This window comes from Ranitomeya variabilis, chromosome 2 (assembly GCF_051348905.1).
Source record: "Ranitomeya variabilis isolate aRanVar5 chromosome 2, aRanVar5.hap1, whole genome shotgun sequence".
Taxonomy (NCBI): domain Eukaryota; kingdom Metazoa; phylum Chordata; class Amphibia; order Anura; family Dendrobatidae; genus Ranitomeya; species Ranitomeya variabilis.
In genome coordinates, this window is record NC_135233.1 from 470,102,871 (window position 1) to 470,129,893 (window position 27,023).

The 27,023-nt window shown below is 44.9% G+C and overlaps 1 protein-coding gene across 2 annotated transcripts; it reads right to left on the reverse strand.

The window, feature by feature from the left end:
• Window positions 1–8,846: 8,846 nt before the first annotated feature.
• Window positions 8,847–25,694, reverse strand: LOC143806794 (protein spinster homolog 1-like). Of its 2 annotated transcripts, XM_077287714.1 has the most exons (14): window positions 25,584–25,694; window positions 22,456–22,684; window positions 22,215–22,280; window positions 21,930–22,066; window positions 19,976–20,127; window positions 19,659–19,728; window positions 16,135–16,277; window positions 15,900–16,043; window positions 15,538–15,727; window positions 15,257–15,322; window positions 14,789–14,887; window positions 11,023–11,191; window positions 9,602–9,679; window positions 8,848–9,118 (listed from the first exon to the last, which is right to left on the reverse strand). In XM_077287714.1, the coding sequence occupies exons 2-13, from the start codon at window positions 22,661–22,663 to the stop codon at window positions 9,642–9,644; spliced, it is 1,482 nt and encodes a 493-aa protein (XP_077143829.1). In that variant the 5' UTR covers window positions 22,664–22,684; window positions 25,584–25,694; the 3' UTR covers window positions 8,848–9,118; window positions 9,602–9,641. The 2 variants fall into 2 exon arrangements, with proteins under 2 accessions (XP_077143830.1, XP_077143829.1); XM_077287715.1 differs by lacking the exon at window positions 25,584–25,694 and having other exon boundaries at window positions 8,847–9,118; window positions 22,456–22,939.
• Between the last annotated feature and the right edge of the window lie 1,329 nt (window positions 25,695–27,023).

The following is a 27,023-nucleotide window of genomic DNA, read 5'->3' on the forward strand; positions in this document are numbered from 1 at the left end:
CGGTTTATTATATACTGGATGGTGGCCCGATTCTAACGCATCGGGTATTCTAGAATATGCATGTCCACGTAGTATATTGCCCAGCCTCGTAGTATATTGCCCAGTCACGTAGTATATTGCCCAGCCACGTAGTATATTGCCCGGACACGTAGTATTTAGTATTTTGCCCAGCCACGTAGTATATTGTCCAGGCACGTAGTATATTGCCAAGTGACGTAGTATATTGCCCAGCGACGTAGTATATTGCCCAGTGACGTAGTATATTGCTCATTGCCCAGTTACGTAGTATGTTGCCCAGCGACGTAGTATACAGCACAGAGCCACGTAGTATATTGCACAGCGAAGTAGTATACAGCACAGAGCCACGTAGTATATTGGCCAGTCACGTAGTATATTGCCCAGCCACATTTGTCACAGGTTAAAAAATAAACATACTCACCTTCCCGAGGGCCCCTTGTAGTCCACGGCAGCTTCCGGTCCCAGGGTTGGTCTGAGCGCAGGACCTGTGATGACGTCGCGGTCACATGAGCGGTGAGCGGTGACCGGAGGGGTGTATGCGGGCGCCGGGCAGTGAGTGCGGGGAGTAAGGAGCGGACATTTTTTTCCGGACTGTGCGTGTCGCTGATTGGTCGCGGCAGCCATGACAGGCAGCTGGCGAGACCAATCAGCGAACGAATAACCGCCCTTAGACAATTATATATATAGATCGTTTAGATTTACAGCTATGACTCTATTAAAAGAGCAGATATAATGCCATAAACCCTTTTGCATCCTCATACATTCTTATATGTAAGGCACTGAACCACTAGCACTTTATATTGATATATACTATCTGCTGCTGCTCTTTCCGCCCCTTTACCACATGTGACATTCACTCTTTTCTACACAACCCTTGCTTCAATAATGACTTTGCATTACTACATGTTCTTGTATCTCTATATATACCTTTGTATGATTAATAAAGATATTCTTTTGAATTATACTATGGACTCTATACTCCCATGTTAATTGTATTCATGATACCAGGGTCTAATAGGCTTCCATTATTGGTAGATCCAGAAGCTGTTGTCAGGTCTTGGCTAGTCATGATATCCATCAGCACACCGTGATTGTAAGAGGGTGCTAATGAAAATACAGAGGGAGCACCTTCCCTCTCCTTCTGTCCACCATCTAGATGTGGCGGTCTCCATTCACCGCTGCATCTAAAGGGTTAACCTGTGGGGATCGCTGCCAGCACTGAGCTCGGCAGTGAGGAGCTGGTACTCACTCCTTGAAGTACAGGCTCAGCTGCTAAGCCTCCACAGCCCTATTGCCATAATAACAGCAGAGTTCATGTTAAATCCCACGTGCCCATGAAGTAATAGTATATATGTCATAGGGCAGTAAGGTGTTAGACCTTTCATTGTTTTTTTCTGTATGTATTTTCCATTTACCATAATGAAGGACTGACCACATATGTGGGCTCAGGACATGGAATGTAAAGTGTGGACCTGGGGAGGAATCATGGACCATATATGAGGCTCCAATGATTTGTTGGGTTGACCACTACTTGACTCTATTGAGCACTGTGAAGATCCATACAGAGGCTCAGGTACACAGCTGTGTCATCATACTGACTATTAACTTCATTCAAGGTGTCAAAGATAAGAATTCTCAATAATAGTTGGAATAATATTCAATTGTTTATTTATCAATTTCCTGTCAGTATGTATTTGGAGTGTGGGAGGAAACCGGAGAACCCGGAGGAAACCCACGCAATCACGGGAAGAACATACAAACTCCTTGCAGTTGTTTTCTTTGGTTGGGTTTGGACCCTAGCGCTGCAAAGCAACAGTGCTAATCACTGAGCCACCGTGTTGCCCAATAGTCTTCAGTGTGGCCCTAATTATGATAGGCCTCATGACAAAGACATAACTTGATATAGAAGTCACTTGTCAGTGTCAAAAGTCTGTTAAATATCGAGAACAGAAACCAAGCCTGGAATCTGCCTCTTTATGCATCAGGAAACTCACATTATTCCGTGAGTATGTCTGACATGTCCATTAGTGAGAACAGAGACCGAGCCCGGAATCTGCCTCTTCATGCAGCAGGAAACTCACATTATTCCGTGAGTATGTCTGACATGTCCATTAGTGAGAACAGAGACCGAGCCCGGAATCTGCCTCTATGCAGCATGAAACTCACATTATTCCGTGAGTATGTCTGACATGTCCATTAGTGAGAACAGAGACCGAGCCCGGAATCTGCCTCTTCATGCAGCAGGAAACTCACATTATTCCGTGAGTATGTCTGACTGCGGAAAGTCCAGTAAGTGAAATGTCCATAAGTGAGAACAGAGACCGAGCCCGGAATCTGCCTCTCTGCAGCAGGAAACTCACATGACCGCGTATGCCGAGTAGGGTCTTTTCCTACGTATGTAACCTAACCACCAGAAACTGCCCACCGACCCAACCCCTTTCCTTAAATAAAACATAACCAATTATTCATTTGGATATTTTGGCCACAGCGGGCAACCTTTATTAACAAAATTAACATAAACATAAATACAACAGTATAAATTCGAGGGGAGGGTTCTTGGAGCTAAAAAGGATCTGGCAAAACCCCACAAAAGAAGATCGACCACCATATTACCCTCAGCCGTGAAAACCAGCTCGAGGGCACTGTACATCCCGTTCCGGGAAGAGAAAAAACCACCAACAGCTCCCAGGGTAAAAACCCCGTCCAGAGCCCATACCAAAAATGCCAGATCCAACCCCACCACATTTTAAATTGCCAGCAATTATGCTCCAATTCCTTCCCCCAACCAATCAGCGTCAACTCCAAGAACCCCCACCCCCCCACCACACACGAACAGCCCTGACCACCTCAGGCTCGTGAGTGCCCCAACGCCACCAACGCCCGTTCAAGTCCTTCTTGCAATGCCAAAGTCCACAAATCAATCCCAATCGCGTTTAAATGAATTCTGTCCTCTAACCAATAGTTACCAAGCCCCGACTCCAATTCAAAATGTCTAACGCTAATCCCCCCGTTTCTGGAAACAAAACCTGCTATTGCCCTATTCAACTTGACCTTAGCCCTATTAATACCCTTCAAAGATCTAGCCCCCCTCCACCGTTTCCTAGGCACAATGTCTGACCACACAATCAACACCCCAGGAAATGATACCTGCAACCTCAACAAATCAAACCGTATGTCCCTAATCAACTCCCTGACAGGCCGCGCGCCCAAGTCGTTCCCCCCCAAATGCACAATTAAAATGTCAGGTTGTCTGTCTAAACGAACCGCCTTGGAAAATTCAGGAAGGGCCCTGCTCCACACCATCCCCCTATACCCCAACCACCGAATGACAACCTGACGCCTACTAAACCCCAGTTGCCTACCGTCCGGCCTGACCTCGGCCCGCAGCGCCCCCCAATGAACGAACGAATGTCCGAAGATCCAGGCTAAGTAAGGGGACACACCTGCAACAAGATGCATGAAGAAAAAACACTGAGGTCAAATACAAAATCATAACCACACCACTAAATTAATGACGGACGTAACTTAAGTAACGATTGGAAGTCCACCTGCCAATCCTACAAATGTCCTCCGCGCCCAAACCCAAACTATCAGCTTCTGATGCCGCCCCGATACGAAAAGAATGCGACCTAAACAAATCTGGAGAAAGGCCCAACTCCCGCAAGCCCCTTCTTAACACTGCAATGAACTGAAAGCGTGACAAAAAGGACCCCTCTGCGTGACACAACGGACCCCTCTGCGTGACACAACAAAGGGCTGGATCTGCCTGACCATAACTGCCAGTACGCTTCCAGACAACCTCGAGGGCACATCATAGACCCGTTAACCCTCCCCAGCACAACACGTTTTCCTCTCCCAATTTGGTCAGTCTTCGAACGCCGAATCCAAAAAACGATACCCCCCGTCCATACTTCCACGTCCTCCTCCAACAAACCCCCTGCTCTAACTTTGGACGTTGACACCAGCTTCCCAACGCGCATAGCCCCAAAAAATGCTAATGAAAAAGCGAGACGAAACAACGCCAACTCAAAACTCGAACCACAAATAATCTCCAAGACTCCACCCAACCGTTCTAAAAGGCTAAACGAAATGGGGCGGCGACGGTCAATCGTCTGATTACCTCTCCTAAAACCCCTAAGTGCCTGCCTGACCAAAAAATGTTTCGTCGCGTCCACCAACCCCTGCAACTTAAAAGCAAAAGCCAATCCAGCAACAAATTTATTTACCTTCGAAATCGACCAACCTTCTTCGGCCGCCTTCCCGATCAAAAATAACACTGCCAACATCCTATCTTCGTCAGACACCAACTGGCCCCACACCGACACCCAACTTTGCCATACTCGCCAAGATGCTTCGTATGATGCCCATGTTTGTCTCGTAACAGACTCCTGAATCAACCGGCCCGCTCGTCCATAATCACGCTCCAAAGATGCAAAGGGCATTCCTCTCCCGAGATCTCCGCGTCCGGCGCCAATTCCCGAAAACGGTCCCACTGGAAACGAGACAATGCATCTGCTATTGAGTTCTGCACACCCGGCACATGCACCGCCGAAATACAAGCATTCAGCTCCAAGCATCGGAAAACCAACTCCCTCACCAACTTAATCACCGGGGGAGATGAGGCCGACAAACTGTTCATCACTGACACGACGCTCATGTTGTCGCAATGAAAACGAATCCTCCTGTTAGCAAACATTTCCCCCCAAATGGAAACCGCAACCACGATAGGGAACAATTCCAACAAGACCAGGTTTTTTGTAAGGCCCAACTCCCTCCATTGGCCCGGCCACCGTCCAGCACACCAACGACCACCGCAATAGGCCCCGTAACCAGCCGAACCAGCTGCATCCGTATATATCTCGCAATCAAAGTTTGTTAAGACCTCCTGCTGAATCAACGACCGCCCGTTGTAGTTGCACAGGAAACGTTGCCACACTAGCAAGTCGTCTTTGTGTTCCTTGCTCAGGCGAATAAAATGGTGCGGCTCTTTCACACCTGCCGTCGCGACCGACAACCTGCGACAAAATATCCTGCCCATGGGTATGATCCGACATGCAAAATTCAATCTACCCAAAAGAGACTGCAACTCTTTCAAAGTCAGCTTCCTCCCCTTTCTAGCTCTATCAATCTCCTGCTGCAGCAGGGCCAGCTTATCCTCCGGCAACCGACACTCCATTCTCTCGGAGTCAATTAAAATTCCCAAAAAACTCAACACCGTAGCAGGACCTTCCGTCTTATCCGTCGCTAATGGAACTCCAAAAAGCTCTGCAACCCAAAACATAGTCGTTAACGTATTACGGCATACCGCGGAATCAGGCGGCCCGATAAACAAAAAATCATCCAAATAATGGATAACCGACTGAACTCCCGCCACGTCCCTAACCACCCACTCCAGAAAAGTACTAAACGTCTCAAACAAGGAACAAGAAATGGCGCAGCCCATTGGCAAACATCTGTCCAAATAGTAACCACCATTCCAAAAACAACCTAACAACGGAACGCTGTCCGGGTGCACCGGAAGCAAACGGAAGGCCGATTCAATATCCGTCTTTGCCAACAGTGCCCCAGGGCCATGCCTTCTCACCCACTGCACCACTGCATCGAATGATGTATACTCAACAGAGCACAGCTCTTGGGCGATGCCATCATTTACCGACCGACCCTTTGGATACGACAAATGTTGAATCAACCGAAATTTATTCGGCTCTTTCTTAGGCACCACCCCCAACGGGGAAACCACCATACCCTCAATCGGCGGGTTTAAAAACGGCCCCGACATCCTTCCCAACTCCACTTCTTTCTTCAGTTTAACATCAACAACCTCGGCATGCAACATTGCCGACCGCAAATTCTTAATCGAAAAAGGAACCTCGTGACTCGGGGGAGGAATCCTAAAACCATCCGCAAAACCATTAAAAATAATACCCGCCTTCAACTGATCAGGGTACCTATTTAGAAAGGGGGCCATCTCGTGAAGCCTCACCGGGCTCTCCCCCTTGACCGGCACCCAAAGCTGGCTTTCCTTTTCCCTTCCTGAAACACTTGGAAGCCCCGTGTGAACTTCCATTACAGTGGGAACACACATGCTTAAATTTACAGGTGTTACCGTATTTACACTGCCCGTCGTTAAACTGCCAGCAGGTTCCAGACTTCTCCTTTGCTCCCTGCGCACCCTGACTACTGCTTCCGTGTCCCGACTGCTGGCTGCCACCACCCCCGGACCCATGAAAGGACTGCCCATGTCTGGCTGGGGCCATAACCTTCAGCCAAAGGCCTATATCCTTCTGGTCCCACCTAATTTCCGGCCTTACCGCCTTACGCTGCCTGAACTGCTCGTCATACCGCAGCCACGTCTGACCGCCATATGTACGATGCGCCTCCCCAATCGAGTCTAAATAGCAAATCAAACCCGAGCAATTCTCAGGCGCCTTCTCCCCCACTACGCTCGCCAATATTGCAAATGCCTGCAACCAGTTCAAAAACGTCTGCGGAATTAGCCGCCACCTCCGCTTTTCTTCCTCCTCCTTTTTGCTATCGTCTTTTTTTTCCTTTATCCAAGTTAAACTTTTCCAACGGAAGCAGGGAAAAAATTTCCACATACTCGTCTCTCCAAATCTTCTCCTTCACCTCCTTTTTTAAATGCGCTCCCAACGGCCCTTCAAAACACACATAAACTTCCCCTTTTGCTCTGTCATCTAATTTGACCGTATCGCCTTTATCCTTCTCCGTCTGAACCGAAACTGATACACCTGACGATGCAACCTCCACTACCTGACCAGGGGTTAACAAACCACAACCCGCCTGGGGTTCCACCCCTCGACCAGACAACCACGCCTCAACCGGCGATGCGGCAACCCCAGCTGCCGACCCTCCCTCTAATCTTCGCAAAATTTGCGACATACCCTGCAATAAGTCCTGCATACCTGGCACCTCCGCCACAATCGGCCCACTCCTCTGCCGTTCCTCACACACCGCCACCCGACCCCTCCTAATTTCCTGCAACCCGGCCCCTGCGGGCGACAAACCAGACATAGAGGCATACTCACAAGGCTGCACGGGTGCTGTGTCCCCGCCAGCCGGACCTCCGGATCCCTGGCGCTCCGACCTCACGCGACGATCACCGCTGGACTCCAACCTCTCGTCGCCGCGTTGATGCCCCAGGCCCGCGCCCCTGGCCTCCTCGTCACCAGGGGGGACCCGAGCGTGCTGGAACTGCTGCGTTGCTAGCCCTCTCTGCCCCAGGCCCGCGCCCCTGGCCTCCTCGTCACCAGGGGGGACCCGAGCGTGCTGGAACTCCTGCGTCGCTAGCCCTCTCTGCCCCAGGCCCGCGCCCCTGGCCTCCTCGTCACCAGGGGGGACCCGAGCGTGCTGTAGCTGCTGCACCGACCCGCTCCTCCGTCCATGGTCAGTGTCCCCCGCCACCCCACCGTCCGATGGGTAACGGGTAAACGCTGCTCTGCGTTCTGGAGACCTCCTGGGCGACCTTGACCGATCCCCGTGTGCTGACCCAGGCGAGCCCGCCCGGTCGTGTAGCATTCTTCGCTCCCGATCAGGCAGCTCGACACTGCTGCTTGCGTCTCTCCCTCTGCTGCGCCGTTCCGTACAAGCGGGACGTAGAATATCTCCCGACCGCTGACCGTCCGCCGCCTGTGCACTCCTCGTGGTCATCCTAGCAGGCACCCTGGGAGGTAATGGGCTGTGGGTGCTTGCCGCAGGTAACGGGTCCGGATTCCTGGCTGCTGCTGCCGCTGCTCCTCCGGGCCGTGCTGCTCCTCCTGGCCGTGCTGCTCCTCCTGGCCGTGCTGCTCCTCCTGGCCGTGCTGCTCCTCCTGGCCGTGCTGCTCCTCCTGGCCGTGCTGCTCCTCCTGGCAGTGCTGCTCCTCCTGGCTGTGCAGCTCTTCCTGCTTGTGCTGCTCTTCCTGCTTGTGCTGCTCTTCCTGGCAGCGCTGCTCTGCCTCTTCCTGCCGCTGAGCGCCGCCTGAGCGCTGTGGGTCTGCTGGGAGCAGGGGGAGCGGCGGCCGCTCTCCCTCTGGACACCGGTGTAACAGGAGAGGCTGGAAGAGCGGCGGCCCCGCGCCCCCTGAGAGCGGGGGACCCGACAGGAGCGGAGGAAGCTGCGGCTGCGCTCTGCCTGGATCGCGCAGGCCGCACTTCCGGTCCAGCGCTCCCAGCAGCAGCGGCGGTGTCCTGGGCCCGGCGCCTGGAGGCCGGGTGCTTGGATTCCTGCCGGAGCGGGAGCGGCCAGAGGGGGAAGCGCCGACGGACTCACCGCCCGCAGGGTCCCTGGAGGGGCTCCGGAGCCTGCGCCTGCCACGCGCCGGAACATCAGGAGACAGTCTCTCTGGGGGCCTGGTCCTCCTGCCCCGTGAGCTCTGCCCGGATCCTCCTGCAGCGCCGATGATGGATGCCAGCTGGGCCTCAAGCCAGCCCCCTCTCCTGGACCTGGCCATCTCTCGCAGCTGCGACATCATTGATTCCGCTGACGCCATACTGCACGTCCTCTTCTTCCTGAATTAAGGTAGGGAATGGCGGTTTTCCCGCACTTTCCCTACTACCTCCCCCCTTCCTAACTCCTCCCCCCCTTGCCATCCTCCTATCCCCAGCCGCAGCATTATTCAAAAAGACCGCCCGGCTCAAAGCAGTCATGGGGGGCCTCCACCCAGCTGTGCTTTGTTCCAGCCCTCATCTTTATTCCATGAGTACATCTGACTGCGGAAAGTCCAGTAAGTGAAATGTCCAAAAAGTGAGAACAGAGACCGAGCCCGGAATCTGTCACTTTTTTTGCAGCAGGAAACCCACATTATTCCGTGAGTACGTCTGACTGCGGAAAGTCCAGTAAGTGAAATGTCCATACATGAGAACAGAGACCGAGCCCGGAATCTGTCTCTTTTTTGCAGCAGGAAACTCACATTAGTCCGTGAGTACGTCTGACTGCGGAAAGTCCAGTAAGTGACATGTCCATAAGTGAGAACAGAGACCGAGCCCGGAATCTGCCTCTTTTTTTCTGACATGTTTTAGTCTTGTAGAAGAGTCATCACATCCAGCTGTATTCCATGTTCATTGACGGATCAAACTAAGGCCTTTCTCTGGGAATAGTGATCTGCAGAAATAATAAATATGACTGATTATGACTGAAGATGGAACAACTGGATATCATATATAAGTGGCACGCAATGTGCTCCTGGTTACTGAATTATCGCCTTGTGAGAAAATATTTAAGATAATTGATATTTGCTTATTCTTGGGTTTGGACTATACCCACCATTCATATAGAGATGGCTGTCAACAAACTCCAGAAGGGAGATTTGATAGTTTTTGGTGACTTTAACATTGATCCAAATGGTTACTTAGACTCGACTGCTCAGACAGGATAACTATCCCAAATATTAGACTATTGGTTAAATAAACAAGAACTATATGATGTATTTTGGTGTCTCTTCAAGGCAGTTCACGCATTTCTCCGACAGACATAAAACTCTGTCTAGAATCGATTTGATTCACACAAATATAATTTCCTTATCAAAAATGTAAAAAGTGACTATTGGTCAAAAGACACAGTCTGACCATTCCTATCTTATCTTACCTTTAAGTTTTCCTCAGGTCCAGCCTTAAAAAATTCTAATTTATGGGGGTGTAACTATTACCTCCTGCAGGACACAATCTATAAAGAAGAAATAGAAACAAGATTAAAAAATGATTTTATAGAAAATAATGCAGAAGGATTATCTCTATATACAGTAAAGTATTAAACCTAATGTATTCTACCGCTACGTGCGCTTCTCTCCATGGGACACACTGTGACATTATGTTACGGTCGTACTTTACTCCAATGCAGCTCCACAGAGTATTCCCTTCCCAATCTCCTCTGTGCTGGAGAGGCTGTGGGAAACTGGGGGAAATGTTACACATATTTTGGAATTGTCCCTTATTAAAGGAATTGTGGAAAGAAACTTTGAACTTACTCCTATGAATTTCTAAACCCAATATTACTCCATAATTAGCAGTATTATGACAAGATGTAGAAGAAATCCCACCCAAATTTCAATATATCTATTGTTACATTTTTTGGGTGATTAAACTTTTAATTGCAACAAAATGGAAGCAAATAATTCCTCCATCAATATCAGAAGTAATGGAAGCGGCATCAACGCATAATATATAAGTTCAACTTTGTGCTTAGGTAAAAATGTTTTTTTTAAAACATATTTAGTTGGATGGGTGTCATGATGTAAGTGTTTTTGTTTTAACACAGGCTAAACCCACAACTTAAAAACTAAAGTAGGTGTATTACCAAAATGTACCAGATATGTACCAAATAAATGTTTATAAATATTATGTACAAAATGCAATATTATAATAGTCTGTTTACTCCTAATAATAATGAGCAGCCTTGACTTTACTTTCTTTCCTGTAACTTCGCATTGTTACCCCATTCTTCCTTTTTTCTCCCTCCCCAATTTATACTCCTTGCTAACATTATTATTGGTGTAAAATTTGGAAATGTTAAATAAAACCATTGAACAAGATGACCGGACATTTCACTATTTTTTTCACCTGTTCTAAATGCCGTCATTCTTCTGAAACTATCGTTGCTCGTCCTTTATTCCTGGGGTTCTCAATTCTCCCTTTATATAAATCTAGTATTTTTTTTTTTTAAGTGGGCGTGACCCTCTAAATTTTTCTTTTTTTGAGAACTATCTTGATGATCATGCCTAGTTGGCTAAATTGCTTGATAAATATACAGGGAGATATATATCAGGAATGGGGAGATACGAGAACAAAAGACAAACAACGCCAGATTCAGAAGAAGAGCAGAGTTTATATCAAGTTAAAACCTATGCATATTTAGTTATGGAGCTTTGTTAATCTTATGTTATGGTGCTTTGTTATGGAGATAGATATATTATACAGATGCTGGGTATTACAGTTACTGATTATGGAGCTAATGCTAATCCAAATTCTGCAGGAGATATGAGTGGATAATGAACATATTTGTGCACGTACCTTCAGACTCTGTCTCTGCCTTCTTACGATCTTCTTCAATAAAGCAGGCACATGCAAAAAAGAATCCTCCGATAGCCACGATAAAGGGACAAACCATGAGGGCGTACTGCAAACTGCGGAACTTCCATAGATCCGAGTCTGGATTTTGAAGATTGATGCGGTCGGATATCTGAAGATATGATGAAATAAATAGTTATGTGTGGTTAATGAAAGTAGAAAAAAACATTATTGACTAGACACATTTACACTGACAGCAGTCAATGGATAACAATGGAATCTGGTGATCATAGAATGAGAAGGTGCCTCACTGCAGATAGTGGAGGAGCTCCATCCTCCAAACCATGAACAGCACTGGTTCCAGTTTCCGCAGCCCCAGCACTACACACTGTCTAGAGACAGGACTGATGTGACATCCTCCCTCAGCAGATGATCTATGACATCACTCCAGGCCATCTTGTCTTTGGAGTTCTCCTGCTGTGCACACAAGATGAGAATAGTTTGCTGGTGCATAGCTTCCATGTATAGTCCTGCTTGGTAATGTATGTGTATGGATACTGCTTGTATGTCCTGAATGTCTGCAGAGGTAGAATTCGCACAATAAATGAACATTTATTTGCAGGACACAACATTCCTAAGAGCAATTGTTCATTTTGCTAAATATGATCACCTAATAAATTATCTAATTGCTTAAAGTGGTTATTCAGGACTATTTTTTTTACTATTAGCCTAAAAACTAATGGGCACGTGAGGTAGTTGCTACGACAGGCAGTTACCTGCTTGTTCTACCTGGCGCAGGCTCAGAGCCATCACAGACCGCTCCTGCCACTGATTCAGCTGCTCTACATCAACAGAGCAGCTCTTCTTCCGGATTGCTCTGTTAACAGGGCGTGAGTGCTGAGGCCATGCTGATGGACAGCCAGCTCCCCGTACTTAGGTAGCATGGAGCCAGCTGACAATCACCATGATGTCAGCAACCACTCTGCATCAACAGATCAGAGTGGAAGAGAAGATGCTGCTATGTCGATGTGACATCAGCGGAAGCCGCTGAATCGGAGGTAAGAGCACTCTGCGTCGGCAGAGATCAGTGTGTGCCGGGCACTACAGGCAGTTATTTAGCAACTACACGCCTGCTAGTTCTTAGGCCCATAGTAAAAAAAAAAATAGTCCTGGTGAACCCTTTTAAGTATGCTATGATTAGGCCACAGCGAGACTTGCTAGTTCATTTAACGCAGCTACATCTGTATATATCTGTTAGGATACTTTATGTAGACATGGAGACCACCACAATAATACAGCGTTACATAAGGTACTGTACCAATCAGACCTCATGATGCGGCTACAGTCACATCCCCTGTACATGTCTGTGTGTTGTCCGTCTTTTTCTTGACCCATACAAACAAGTGTTTTATAAACTCTTTGTGTCTTTGATCTCAGATACTGAGAGCATGTCCTATTCTCATCTGTTCTGTGGATCAGATGTGGCCATTAAAGAGTAACTGTAGTTTTAATTTTTACACAAAAATAATCAAATAGTACAAGTGAAAATAAGCAACTTTGCGACAGATCTTATCTTGGACTTCAGAAAGGCAGATCTTAAAAGACTCAGAAATAGGGTAGGAAAGGTCCAATGACTGGATGCTCTAAAGGACACATATGTCCAAGAAGGATGGGAGATTTTTCTAAATGAAATTCTCACTGCACAATCAGTATCAATTCCGAAAAGAAGGAAGAATTGGAAGTTTTTAAAGAGACCAAGATGGATGAACACAGAACTTAAACACTTGCTTAAAAGGAAAAAATAAATATATATCAAATGGAAAGAGGGGCATATCTAAAGAATAGTATAATGCTGTTTGCAGGGAATGCAGGGCAAGGGTTAGAACAGCTAAAGCCAGTAATGAAATGAAGCTTGAATTGGAAAGCAAAAGCAGTAAAAAAGGATTTTGGGGGTATGTCAAAAGCAAAAGAAAAGTCAAAGATGCTATAGCATTTTTACAGGTTGAAAAGAGTCAAGTGTCAAAACTGATGTTGAGAAGGCCAAACTTTTAAATTCATATTTTGCATCTGTGTTCTCTTAAGTGAGCAAATGTAACTTCAAATGATCATTGGTGTACTATCGAAGGAATAAATGAATTCACTCTATCCATAAACAGAGATATAGTGAGGGAACACTTAGCCAATTTACATGAATTTAAATTTCCTGGTCCAGATGAATTACATCCTGAAAATTATAGCAGAAGAAATGGCAGAGCCACTAGCCGAAATCCTGAAAGAACAGGAGACGTCCCATAAGATTAGAGAAGGGCAAATGTCCCTATCTTCAAAAAAAGGAAAGATGATGGAACCAGGAAATTACAGGCCAGTGAGCTTTACTTCTATACCAGGAAAGATCTTTGAACAAATTATTAAACAGCATGTATGTACTTGGATAACAATACAGTAATTAACAAGAGCCAGCATGGATTTGTAGCAAACAAGTCATGACAGACTAATCTAATTTCCTTCTATGATGGAATCACTGGGTGGATCAGGGAAATGCGGTAGATATAGTATATCTTGACTTCAACAAAGCATTTGATAAAGTATCTCATACAATCCTTATTGAAAAAATTACCAAGTATGAGATTGACAAGGCTACGGTTAGGTGGATTCATAACTGGCTCAGTGATCATACTCAAAGAGTGGCAATAAATGGTAGCACATCCAATTGGAAGAGTGATTCAAGTGGGGTACCACAAGACTCTTTCCTGGCCTCAGTGCTGTGCAACATTTTTATAAAGGATCTAGATAAGGGAACTGAAGGTAAACTGATCAAATTTGCAGACAATTAAAAGCTAGGAGGAATAGCTAACACTAGAGAAAACAGACAATGGATTCAGAAGGACTAGATAAACTTGAATAATGGGCAGGGGCTAGTAGAATTATATTTAACATGGAGAAATGCAAGATTCTACATGTGGGCAAGAAAAACTAAAATTCCATTTACAAAATGGGAGGAATAGAACTAAGCAACAGCACGTTTGAAAAAAGACTTGGGTATACTAATAGATCACAGACTGCACATGAGTTAACAGTGTGATACAGTAGCAAAAAAAGGCAAACGCAGTTCTAGGATGCATTAAGAGAAGCATAGAGTCTAGATCACGTGAAGTAATTATCCCCCTCTACTCCTCTTAGGTCAGACCTCATATAGAATAATGTGTCCAGTTCTGGGCAACACATTTTACAAGAAACATTAAAAACTGGAGCAAGTTCAGAGAAGAGCTACGGGGATGGTGAGCAGACTGCAAAGTGTGTCCTACGAGGAACGGTTAAAGGATCTGAGAATGTTTGTCGTGCAAAAAAAAAAGGCTAAGAGAAGACAATAGATGTCTACAAATATCTGAAGGGATGTCACAGTGTAGAGGGACCATCCTTATTTTCATTTGCACATGGAAACACGAGAAACAATTGAGTGAAACTGAAAGGGAGAAGATATAGATTAGATATTAGAAAAAAGTTTTTGACAATGAGGGTAATCAATGAGTGGAACAGGCAGCCACGAGAGGTGGTGAGTTCTCCTTCAACGGAAGTCTTCAAACAGAGACTTGACAGACATCTTGTCTGAGATGGTTTAGTGAATCCTGCATTGAGCAGGGGGTTAAACATGATGACCCTGGAGGTCCCTTCCAACTTTAACATTCTATGTTTCTAGGATGTACAAATGGAAAAAGATATGTGTGAATGTAGCCTTAAAGTGATGTGAAAATATGTAACAGTTACTTACCAGCCCGATGACATAGGCGCTTCCGGCTTCCCCAAGCAGGTCGGCCCCTATCATATATATGGCCTCTGCTGTTGATCGGCTTGCAGCAGGTACCACATACTGAAACAAGAGAATATTCTGAGTGAGCAGAAGGAAGTCACGGGACGCGGCAAGTTAAGAGAACATTGGCAAAGTGAACATACATGAAACAGAAGGAAAGAGCACAGTCAGCCAGGATTGGAAAAGAAGCCCAGAAACGCGTTGTGGACTGAGATTTCATTAGAGAAGTTTTTAATCTTCTTGGGCCAAGTCTATTTTGGAGTTTAGTTGGGAATTATCCAACAAACGCTTGGATACAGCCAGGATTAAGGGGCATTTTGGCCCTGTCACTAAGGGGTTAAGGGGCATTGATTGGTGAAACAGAACATACGGGCTGACTACATAACTATAATTTTAACTGTGCTAAGTTTGGCGCTTTTCTCCACTCACCAGGCGAATGTCAGCCTCAACGGCGCAGTTCAGTGTCAGACATAAGATTCCGAAGAATAAAAACACCTGCAGAGATAAAGAACAATACATATATAGACGTTTGTTTCTTACACACTTTCCTATCCTCTATAGGTTTTGTCTTTCTAATCCATTCATCCACCCCAGCTTCCATACATTCATAGTGTCCCCGCCATAGTCTATGATTTCTACTGCTCATTGCATCCGTTCTATTTCCGAGACCCAGTAAGGGAATGAAAGCAATCTACACATCAGGTACTTACATAAGTGGCCACCAGACTGATGTTTCCCATAAATATAGCCAAGAACAGGAAAATGGCGGAGATGAACAGGCCAGACGCACACATTTCCGGGTCGGCACGAGGGTTGGTCTTCCTGTATATTTTGGCTATCTCCGCTCCTGAGACAACTCCACAGATGCCAGCGGTGACCAGAACTCCACCAAAAATCAGACTGCAAAGAAAAGTAGTAACAAGATTAGTTAAGGAGCTTGAATTAATGATATGTAAATAATTTGATATAATAATCATTTGAAATATAAATATTTTTTTAAATATTAAATTGGGGTAGGGGGAATATTAAATTCCCACCAGTGATTGTCAAATCAAAGTTTGTAAACTTGTACCTGTCGTTATAGTCGCAGACTTCAGTCTGACATGGCTGAATGGCGTCCCGGGCACGCTTCAGGAAAGTGAGAGCGTGGAAGCCGATGTTACAGGCCACAAACTTTACACTCATCATCCCAAGTGTGCAAAACAGAAAACTTCGGCTGCAGAAAGTGAAAAGGGAAAAAACATGTAAATAACGCAGAAGTCACGGGGTGGATCAGTGACATCAATCAGTGCACAGAAAACACCTACTTTTTACGAAGTTGATTCACATCTGAAGTCCATGTTTTGGAGCTCGGCGGTTTGCTGTTATTTTCTTCTGTTGCTCCTCTGGTCGGTTCTTTTACAAACACAAGTATGAGCAGGACTCCTATCATGCCCAGAGCAGGGGAGATCTGTGTAGATGAAGAAGGAGACATCACATGTTACATATACAAAGGTGTCATCAGTAGTTATGAGCGAACATGCTCGCCACTACTCGGTACTCGCCCGAGTATCACTATGCTCGGTGTACTCGGCGAGCACTGAGTATTTCCAGGATTATTCGGCGGGAGCTCGGGTCTCCACCCTGCAATTCTGCCCCTCTTTAGATGACATTGCAGGGATTGTCTGCCATGCACTGTAATGCCGCAGCCATCTTTGTTGTGCTATTACAGTGATTGGCTGGCCGCACAGCGTCATCAGCTCTATAAGAGACCTGGCGCCTCCCTGCTCGCCACATTCTGCTCCATACTTAGCGAGTGTAGGGAGAGCTGCTGCTGAGATAGGGTCAGATTCTTTCTTTTGTTAGTTAGTGTGGTAGTGTTCCATCCATAAATCCTGAGAAACCAACAGTCCTTTTTAGGGCTAATTCGGGGGTCCCGAGATTGCAGCGCTAGGTAGGCAGGGGATTCTATGTGCACATATCCACATCAGTGCAAGGCCTGCAGGCACTGTATGGGAGTACATAGCTCTCACTGCATCCCTCCCAAAGCTCCAGAACTGTCTTCTGCTGCTGCTTATTTAATATATACCTAGCTGCAATTATCTGTGGCAATTTTTTTTTTGCATCTTACACCTGCTCCTTTTATTCTAAAGCAATCTATTCTAAAGTAATATAGCCCCCTTTCTTCTACATTTATTTGCTTGGTCACGCTGCAGACTACAGCCAGACCATTGCAATAGAAGAGCGTGAAAATCTAATTTTTTTTACTATTCCTTTTTGGTCCCAGGCATCAGATGTGAGTGCGCCAAAAAATCTGTCCTTTTTGGTTGTGGTACTATGTAATATTTGGTAGTGTCTTACAACATTTTTGACACCATTTTGCTGCCCTAAAATCACAAAAATATTTAGCTAAAGTTCACTGTGAGTTGTACGCCACACGCATCGCATATCATTGTGCTAAATATCTTACAATTTTAGTACTCCATTTTTTTTTGTGTCATAGCCAACTTGTTGACATAATTTTGGTGTGCCCCAAAAATTCTGATAATTTTGATCAGTCTGTTATCTCTGGCTGACGCCTGCTCTATCAGTGGTGTCAAAATCCGTGCTTTGCAGGCATGCCTTGTATTTTTTGGTCTGCTAGCCTTGGTCTACTCGTTATTTTTGGTTTAAAAAATATAATAAATAAATTAAATGTACTGTATGTTATCTCCGTCAGACGTTCGGTGTATCTGTGGTCTCCAAATACTTGCTTTTCAGGCATACTGATCACATATAATTTTTCTCCCAATAAATCCATTTGTGTTGAGCTTTACAAATATTTCAGTAGTCCATTTAAAATAGGCAAGGCAAGGGACAGGGAAGTGGATGTGTGATGCTGATGGTGCATGCAGAGGACGAGGCTGTGGCCAAGCTAAAAGTGGGCCACAACAAAGACCCACATCTTCTGTCTCGACCTTCCTGTTTCTACGGGACTGCAGCACACCACTATGGAAGCCAGAGCAGTGTGAAGCGGTTAGTGGTTGGATAACGGATAATGCTTCCAGTCACTTAGCCACCATGTATTCCACATGATCTTTCCATTTTTCCTATCTCTGGACCATCCTCTTATGACCTAGTGTATACCTCTCCAATCTAAACATTTTTGAAATACTATTATATTTTTATTTTTATCCCTGTCTCTGAGCTGTTGCTAGGGACCAACATATCTCGTTAGACACATTCTGGCTTCATATCTATGAACCTGTGTTCACCCCTCCCTTTTGTTATTTTCTTTCATAGGTGGATTCACATCCTTTATTCATTTTTATTTCAGTATGATTGATCATTATGTCTCCTCACTAGGTCACCAGGGTTAACGGGTTTGGTGCTGCTATAGCCAGTCCAATTTTTGGAAAGGGTGTCTGTGATGCCCATAAAATATTTTTTTTAAATGTACCCCCCATGGGGAAATGTTTGTACAATTTTAGTACACCGAATGTTTTATTTTAGTGTCATAGCCTACTTATGGACACAATTTTGGTGGGCCAGAAAAAATCAAGAACACATTTTGATCACTCTGTTATCTCCTTCAGACACACGGTGTATCTGTGGTGTCCAAATCCTTGCTTTGCAGGCATACATTGCATTTTTTGGTCTGCTAGACTGCTACCCTAAGTGTATACAGTATTTTGTGGTTTTTAAAATTTTAAAAATACATCCCACATATTGAAACAGTCTGTTATCTCAGTCACAAGACTGGTTTAACAGTAGTCTTCAAATCTTGGCTTTTCAGCCATACATTCCAGTTTTTGGTCTGATACCCTTAGTGTTTACAGTATTTTGTGGTTTTTTAAATTTTTAAAAATACATCCCACATATTGAAACAGTCTTATCTCAGTCACACATCTGGTCTATCTGTGGTCTTCAAATCTTGTCTTTTCAGCCATACATTCCAGTTTTTGGTCTGATACCCTTGGTTTATACAGTATTTTGTGGTTTGAAAATTTTGAAAAATACAGGCCACATATTGAAACAGTCTGTTATCTCCGTCCGACGGCCGTTTTATGTATGGTGTAAAAATAGTTTTTTTACATGCATACATTCCAATTTTTGGTCTGTCTAATACTCTAGGTCTATACACTATTTTGGTTAAAACTAAAATTTTTTTACAGTGTGATAGTTCCGTGACCCGCCTCATCTATCTGTGTGCTACTACAAAGTGTGCTTTTGAGGCTTCCATTCTGCTTTTTTTTCCTGTGTGTTACCCTAGCTCAAAACAGTAAACACTATTTTTTGATTAATTTTTTTTTTTAAATTTACCCCCATGGGGAAATGTTGGTCAGGCAGCCCATACACTTTGTGTATGGGCATTTCAGGTCTAGGAGACCCGCTCCTTTAAATTGGGCATACTTTTTAATGAGGCCTTCCTCCACAGCTCATCATCCACTGACACTAGATCACCAGGGTTAACGTATTCCGAGCTGCTACAGCCAATCAATTTTTTGGCAAGGGTGTATATGATCCCCATAAAAAATTGTTTAAAAAATGTACCCCCCTATGTACACTGTACATAGGCAGAAAGCTACCAATCAGTGGTGGGGAGGGGTTACACAGAGGAGGAGGACTACGTGGCATGAGACAACTAGTCCCCTCCTCATAATTTCCTGCTGATAAAACAGTATTTTTTTTTCTAAACAACTAGAAGGAGCAATATGTGACACATCGCAGGAATCAGGTTCTCTGTCCCTACAGAATCCCTGCTCTCAGATTAAATAATAAAAACCTACTGGCAGAATCCCTTTAAAACCATATAGGAGTTATAGTTCAGATTCACAGTTTGTCCACAAGATCCCTCAGACCTATTACTTACCCGAAAGGCCCAACGCCAGTCTCCAGAGGCCGCACTTGTCACTTTAGAGCCAACAATGTAACCAAGGCCACTGTAATAAACAAAAACAAAGTTGTCATCATTTCTGCACACATATAAACATATAAATGTGTGAGTGTCTTTCTCTGGCTCCTCCTTCCTGATTAATGATTCCTCATTACTTGCGGAGGGTTTTGTAAGATGCCATCCATATGTCTTGAACATGGATGCATCTGCGGAGCGCAATCTGGGCAGAAAAAAGTCCACAACAAATCCTCCTTGTCGGAATGACTCTAAACAATAAATAGGTCCACACTCACCTGCCAATAAATGCTATTACGTAATAACAGGAGAGCGCGTGGCTGCGCCGGTCTCCCACACACAGGTCGGCAATGATTGAGGGGGCAGTTATTTTAAAGCTCGACTCTACTGCTCCCACCAGTCCATTAACCAACAGAAAAGCTGTAAAATTCTGTGAAAACACAAAAAAATATTCAGTGATTATTTCAGAAAGTTTTCTTAGACACCTAAAGAAATACCATAATAGAAAGATTTGTAACTTTCCCTAACTTTGGAGCCGCTCCTGCTTGTGGCTCGCAAATACTAATGCAGAATACTGATCTAGATACAGACAAGTGAGAGGCTTTACGGCTCCTGCAGACGTCTGTGGATCATGGTCCGACCACAGACTACAATGCACAGACAGTGTGATAGACCTGCGGCCTGTCCGTGCATTGCGCTACATGATGGCATCGAGATCCACAGATGCTTCCTGGCATCAGAGGCGCAGGACTGGGAGCCGTCCTCTGATCTTCCGGCCATGACCTTGGTGTACAGTTCTCCAGCTTCAAAGGCGCCATGCACATGACCGTCACTTCAGAAGGCGTGCGTCTGAGGCCAGGAAGCGTACACCCAGCTGCTGAGGTGTGCAGGAGCTGGTGATGATGACGAAAGCCCCTGCAAATTATGTTATCACTCCCACAGGGCCGTGATAACATGGAAGGACGGCTGACTAGTCTGGGCAACTAACGACCATCAGCTAGTCAGAGCCCCCATTAGCATAGGAAATGGGGACAGTATGAAGGATTTTTAACCTAATTTTTATAGAAGAATGTTCTACAGGGCTGGTAGGCAGGGGGATTTACTCCTAGATAAGTGAGTGCTGCTGGGTGGAGGGCATGGCGGCCTGACAGGATCTCTTTATATTCACGTTCTACAGGTCTGGATAGGCAGGGGATTTACTCCTATATAAGTGAGTGCTGCTGGGTGGAGGGCATGGGGGGCTGACAGGATCTCTTTATGTTCACGTTCTACAGGGCTGGTAGGCAGGGGATTTACTCCTAGATAAGTGAGTGCTGCTGGGTGGAGGGCATGGCGGCCTGACAGGATCTCTTTTTGTTCACGTTCTACAGGGCTGGTAGGCCGGGGATTTACTCCAAGATAAGTGAATGCTGCTGGGTGGAGGGCATGGGGGGCTGACAGGATCTCTTTATGTTCACGTTCTACAGTGCTGATAGGCAGGGGATTTACTACTAGATAAGTGAGTGCTGCTGGGTGGAGGGCATGGCGGCCTGACAGGATCTCTTTTTGTTCACGTTCTACAGGGCTGGTAGGCCGGGGATTTACTCCTAGATAAGTGAGTGCTGCTGGGTGGAGGGCATGTGGGCCTGACAGGTTCTCTTTATGTTCACATTCTACAGGGCTGGATAGGCAGGGGATTTACTCCTAGATAAGTGAGTGCTGCTGGGTGGAGGGCATGGGGGGCTGACAGGTTCTCTTTATGTTCATGTTCTACAGGGCTGGTAGGCAGGGGATTTACTCCTAGATAAGTGAGTGCTGCTAGGTGGAGGCCATGGGGGCCTGACAGGTTCTCTTTATGTTCATGTTCTACAGGGCTGGATAGGCAGGGGATTTACTCCTAGATAAGTGAGTGCTGCTAGGTGGAGGCCATGGGGCCTGACAGGATCTCTTTATGTTCACGTTCTACAGGACTGGATAGGCAGGGGATTTACTCCTAGATAAGTGAGTGCTGCTGGGTGGAGGGCATGGAGGGCTGACAGGATCTCTTTATGTTCATGTTCTACAGGGCTGGTAGGCAGGGGATTTACTCCTAGATAAGTGAGTGCTGGTGGGTGCAGGGCATGGTAGCCTGACAGGATCTCTTTATGTTCATGTTCTACAGGACTGGTAGGCAGGGGATTTACTCCTAAATAAGTGAGTGCTGATGGGTGGAGGGCATGGGGGGCTGACAGGTTCTCTTTATGTTCAGTTTACCTCATTGGGAACGAAGGACAGGCCGATATTTATGGCTGACCAGAGAGCCATTCCTGTACACACAATGTGTTTCCTGCTCCAGCGGTCTCCCAGGTATCCATAGATTAGTCCAAACAAAGCATTGCTGGCTGTGAATACTAAAATGGGAAGGAAAAAACAAGAGGTCAATAAAAATATTTCTATATTCTTGCATTTTGTTATATTTGAGGATTATTTAGACGGTTTCACTTAAATACTTCTCCCGTCCTCCTCACTTTAGAATAAGATTTTATGTTGAAATTTTACCTAGGTTTATAAGGCCGGATTTACTGTCATCTATTTTAAAGGCAGCTTGCAGGTAAGGCATCGCTCCTGTGAGAACAAAAAGAGGAACACAAGTGATTACTGTAATGAGAGAAGTGTAGGAACAGACGTCACAGCAAGTAACGAGCCGTCTCATTGGCCATGAAGGTTTGTTCCCTTTTACGTTGCGGTTAGGGGCCTTATACACCTTGCCCCCTGACATAACCCGTGTACCCCTACCTACCTGCGACTGTGAAGGTAGCCATGGTGATGACTAAATACATGAAGGTTAGAATGCCTACAGTGAAGAAGGAACGGGTGAAGAAAACTCCAGTCCGCTCTTGCAGGTCCTGCGTTTCGCCGTTCTCATCCTTTTCTTCAATGTCAATGCCTTTTTCCACATCATCAGATGGAATTGGCATTTTTTGGGTGGAATTGCAGAGAGATGCCATGTTCACAGAGCCCTGCAAACACTGGAGAAAAACACAAGAAATAAAAATATTACATTAATCTCAGTCTGTGGTGCGGAAATTCAGTGTAATGCAGTATATAGTATAATAAGCAAAGAATAATAAGTTAAAGTTCTCTAAGGGGAATAAAAAATAATGTAAAAATCAATAATTCAATAGGGAAATCTATATCTGTCCCTCTATCATCATCTGCAGGTCGTGAGTTCCACTGGGAAAGACCCCCATAACTCTTTAGACTACGTTCAGAAGTACCTTTCTCTCTCTCCACCGGAGGGCGCTGATAATAAGAAATAATTATCACTTTCTATAACAGATTTTGCAACACACAACTCGTGACTGCAACACACACTAGAAAGTGACTGGGCTCAGGCCGTCGCCCATAGGTAGACGCAGGGACCGCCAATTGTGACATCATCAGTGCATCACCGGGGGTTCTAAGCCACTGTGATGTCATCGTATTCTACATTCCTAATTGGAGGTGTTTGCTAATATTACTACACCTGCCGCATATTGGGATTTAATTACATCGTCTCCTCCTTTATTATTATTATTCACAGCTCCTTCTCTCTATCACATAGTCCTCCCTTATTAGATATAAAATGACTGCTGATGGGGCGGCATCTGAGCAGAAGACCAGTCCATCAGCTCCTCCATCAGGACAGAAGCTTTCCCATGCTCCATCACCCGTCATTCCATTACATTATCTAACAAGAGAGGACGGAATGTAATAAAACACAAAGATTACAAGAGAATCCAACATGTAAAGTACAGGGGAGGGCGCCATGTAACACTATTCATCAAAAAAGGAAGGGGGCCCAGACACATTCTAGAATAGGGGCCCCGAGCTGTCAGCGTTCACCCCTGGACACAATCATGTATATTTATATATGTATATGCACATATACTCTCATGCTGACCTATACAGGTCCTTCTCAAAAAATTAGCATATAGTGTTAAATTTCATTATTTACCATAATGTAATGATTACAATTAAACTTTCATATATTATAGATTCATTATCCACCAACTGAAATTTGTCAGGTCTTTTATTGTTTTAATACTGATGATTTTGGCATACAACTCCTGATAACCCAAAAAACCTGTCTCAATAAATTAGCATATTTCACCCGTCGAATCAAATAAAAGTGTTTTTTAATAACAAACAAAAAACCATCAAATAATAATGTTCAATTATGCACTCAATACTTGGTCGGGAATCCTTTGGCAGAAATGACTGCTTCAATGCGGCGTGGCATGGAGGCAATCAGCCTGTGACACTGCTGAGATGTTATGGAGGCCCAGGATGCTTCAATAGCGGCCTTAAGCTCATCCAGAGTGTTGGGTCTTGCGTCTCTCAACTTTCTCTTCACAATATCCCACAGATTCTCTATGGGGTTCAGGTCAGGAGAGTTGGCAGGCCAATTGAGCACAGTAATACCATGGTCAGTAAACCATTTACCAGTGGTTTTGGCACTGTGAGCAGGTGCCAGGTCGTGCTGAAAAATGAAATCTTCATCTCCATAAAGCATTTCAGCCGATGGAAGCATGAAGTGCTCCAAAATCTCCTGATAGCTAGCTGCATTGACCCTGCCCTTGATGAAACACAGTGGACCAACACCAGCAGCTGACATGGCACCCCACACCATCACTGACTGTGGGTACTTGACACTGGACTTCAGGCATTTTGGCATTTCCTTCTCCCCAGTCGTCCTCCAGACTCTGGCACCTTGATTTCCGAATGACATGCAAAATTTGCTTTCATCAGAAAAAAGTACTTGGGACCACTTAGCAACAGTCCAGTGCTGCTTCTCTGTAGCCCAGGTCAGGCGCTTCTGCCGCTGTTTATGGTTCAAAAGTGGCTTTACCTGGGGAATGCACGGTGGCTCTGGATGTTTCCACACCAGACTCAGTCCACTGCTTCCTCAGGTTCCCCAAGGTCTGGAATCGGTCCTTCTCCACAATCTTCCTCAGGGTCCGGTCACCTCTTCTCGTTGTACAGCGTTTTCTGCCACATTGTTTCCTTCCAACAGACTTACCATTGAGGTGCCTTGATACAGCACTCTGGGAACAGCCTATTTGTTGATAAATTTCTTTCTGGGTCTTACCCTCTTGCTTGAGGGTGTCAATGATGGCCTTCTTGACATCTGTCAGGTCGCTAGTCTTACCCATGATGGGGGTTTTGAGTAATGAACCAGGCAGGGAGTTTTTAAAAGCCTCAGGTATCTTTTGCATGTGTTTAGAGTTAATTAGTTGATTCAGAAGATTAGGGTAATAGGTCGTTTAGAGAACCTTTTCTTGATATGCTAATTTATTGAGACAGGTTTTTTGGGTTATCAGGGGTTGTATGCCAAAATCATCAGTATTAAAACAATAAAAGACCTGACAAATTTCAGTTGGTGGATAATGAATCTATAATATATGAAAGTTTAATTGTAATCATTACATTATGGTAAATAATGAAATTTAACACTATATGCTAATTTTTTGAGAAGGACCTGTATGTATACAAACATGCACTTTCACAAGTATAGCGACAGAAACATGCTAACATAAGATAATAGCTGTGTATCAGTGGTGAAGCACTACAAATCCCATATCTACCTATCTAATTTTTTTTCCATTTTCAGCATAATATAACGTAAAATGAAGATGTTCTTCAAAACAACAACTCGTCTTCCAAAAAAACATTCTTTCACCTGACTGTGGGATAGGAGAAATGAAGAAGAGGAGGAAACATTGACCTTGCTCTAAAAAGGGTTAATGGTGATTTCTAAGAATGTGTTTGTACTGTTATTGGGGATAATTCTATAGGGAAATCTATATCTGTCCCTCTATCACCATCTGCAGGTCGTGTCCCCCCGGGAAAGACCCCCATAACTCATTAGACTAAGTTCAGACGTACCTTTCTCTCTCTGTCCACCGGAGGGCGCTGATAATAATAAATAATTATCGCTTTCAGAATAATAATCGCTTTCTATAACAGATTTTGCAACACACAACTCGTGACTGCAACACACACTAGAAAGTGACTGGGCTCAGGCCGTCGCTCGTAGTTTTATACCTGGGCCGATTGTGACATCATCAGCGTGTCACTGAGGGTTCTAAGCCACTGTGATGTCATCATGCAGTGCATGTACAGTACATACAGTCAAAACTGGACATTTTCTGCAAGAAATCCGCATGCGGTTTTTCATGTTTTTTGCGTGTTTTTGACGCGTTTTTTTCCGGAGCTTCCCAATGCATTAAATAGCGGGGAAAATGCGAAAAATCAGCAAAACTAATGAACATGCTGCCTTTTTTACCGCGATTATTTTTTTTCACGGGAAAAAAACGCATTATGTGCACAAAAATTGCGGAATGCATTCTAAATGATGAGATGCGTTTTTATAGCGTATTTATAGCGAAAAAACGCAACGTGTGCACACAGCCTTAGCATCCTTGAAATTGTTCCAGAAAATGAAGTATTTCTCCCAGAATATTATTGCCATTACACATGTTTCGTTATACACACGTTTATTTCCTTTGTGTGTATTGGAACAGCATAAAATCAGAGAAAAAAAAAGCTAAATTGGACATAATTTCACCCAAAACCCCCAAAATTGGCCAGGCTAAAGTGTTAGATCCCTCAACTTAGTATTTGGTTGCACACCCTTTGGAATAAGTGCAATCAATCGCTTCCTGTATTCATCAGCAAGCTTCTTACACCTCTCAACTAGAATTTCTCCCAACAGCAATTTTAAGATCTCTCCACAGGATGCACATTGTCCTGCTGGAAGACCCATGATTTAGGACACAAAATCCAGCTTTCCTACACTGGGCACTATATTGCAATCCAGAACCCTGTGGTAATCTTCAGGTTTCATGATGCAGCCCCAAAACCTATTTGAACTTCCACCATATTTGACTGTAGGTAGCGAGTTCTTTTCTTTGAAGACCTCATTCCATTTTTGCTAAACAGTACATTGATGTGCTTTAACAAAAATCTCAACCTTGGTCTCATCTGTCCACAAGATGCTTTCCCATAAGGATTTTGGCTTACTCATGTCCATTTTGGCAGTCTAGCTTTTTTATGCCTGTGTGTCAGCAGTGGGGTTTTCCCAGGTCTCCTGCCGTTCATTCAAATGTGGACGGATAATTTGGGCTGACTCTGATGTACCCTGAGCTTGAATTTCTTTGGAGCTTGATTGGGGCTGCTTACCCGCCATCTGGACTATGCTGCGTTGCAACCTTCCATCAATGTTTTTCTGCCTTCTATGTCCAGGGAGATTAGCTACATTGCCATGGGTTGTAAACTTCTTGATTATCTAGATCTCTGGAGATGGACTTGTAACCTTGAGAATGT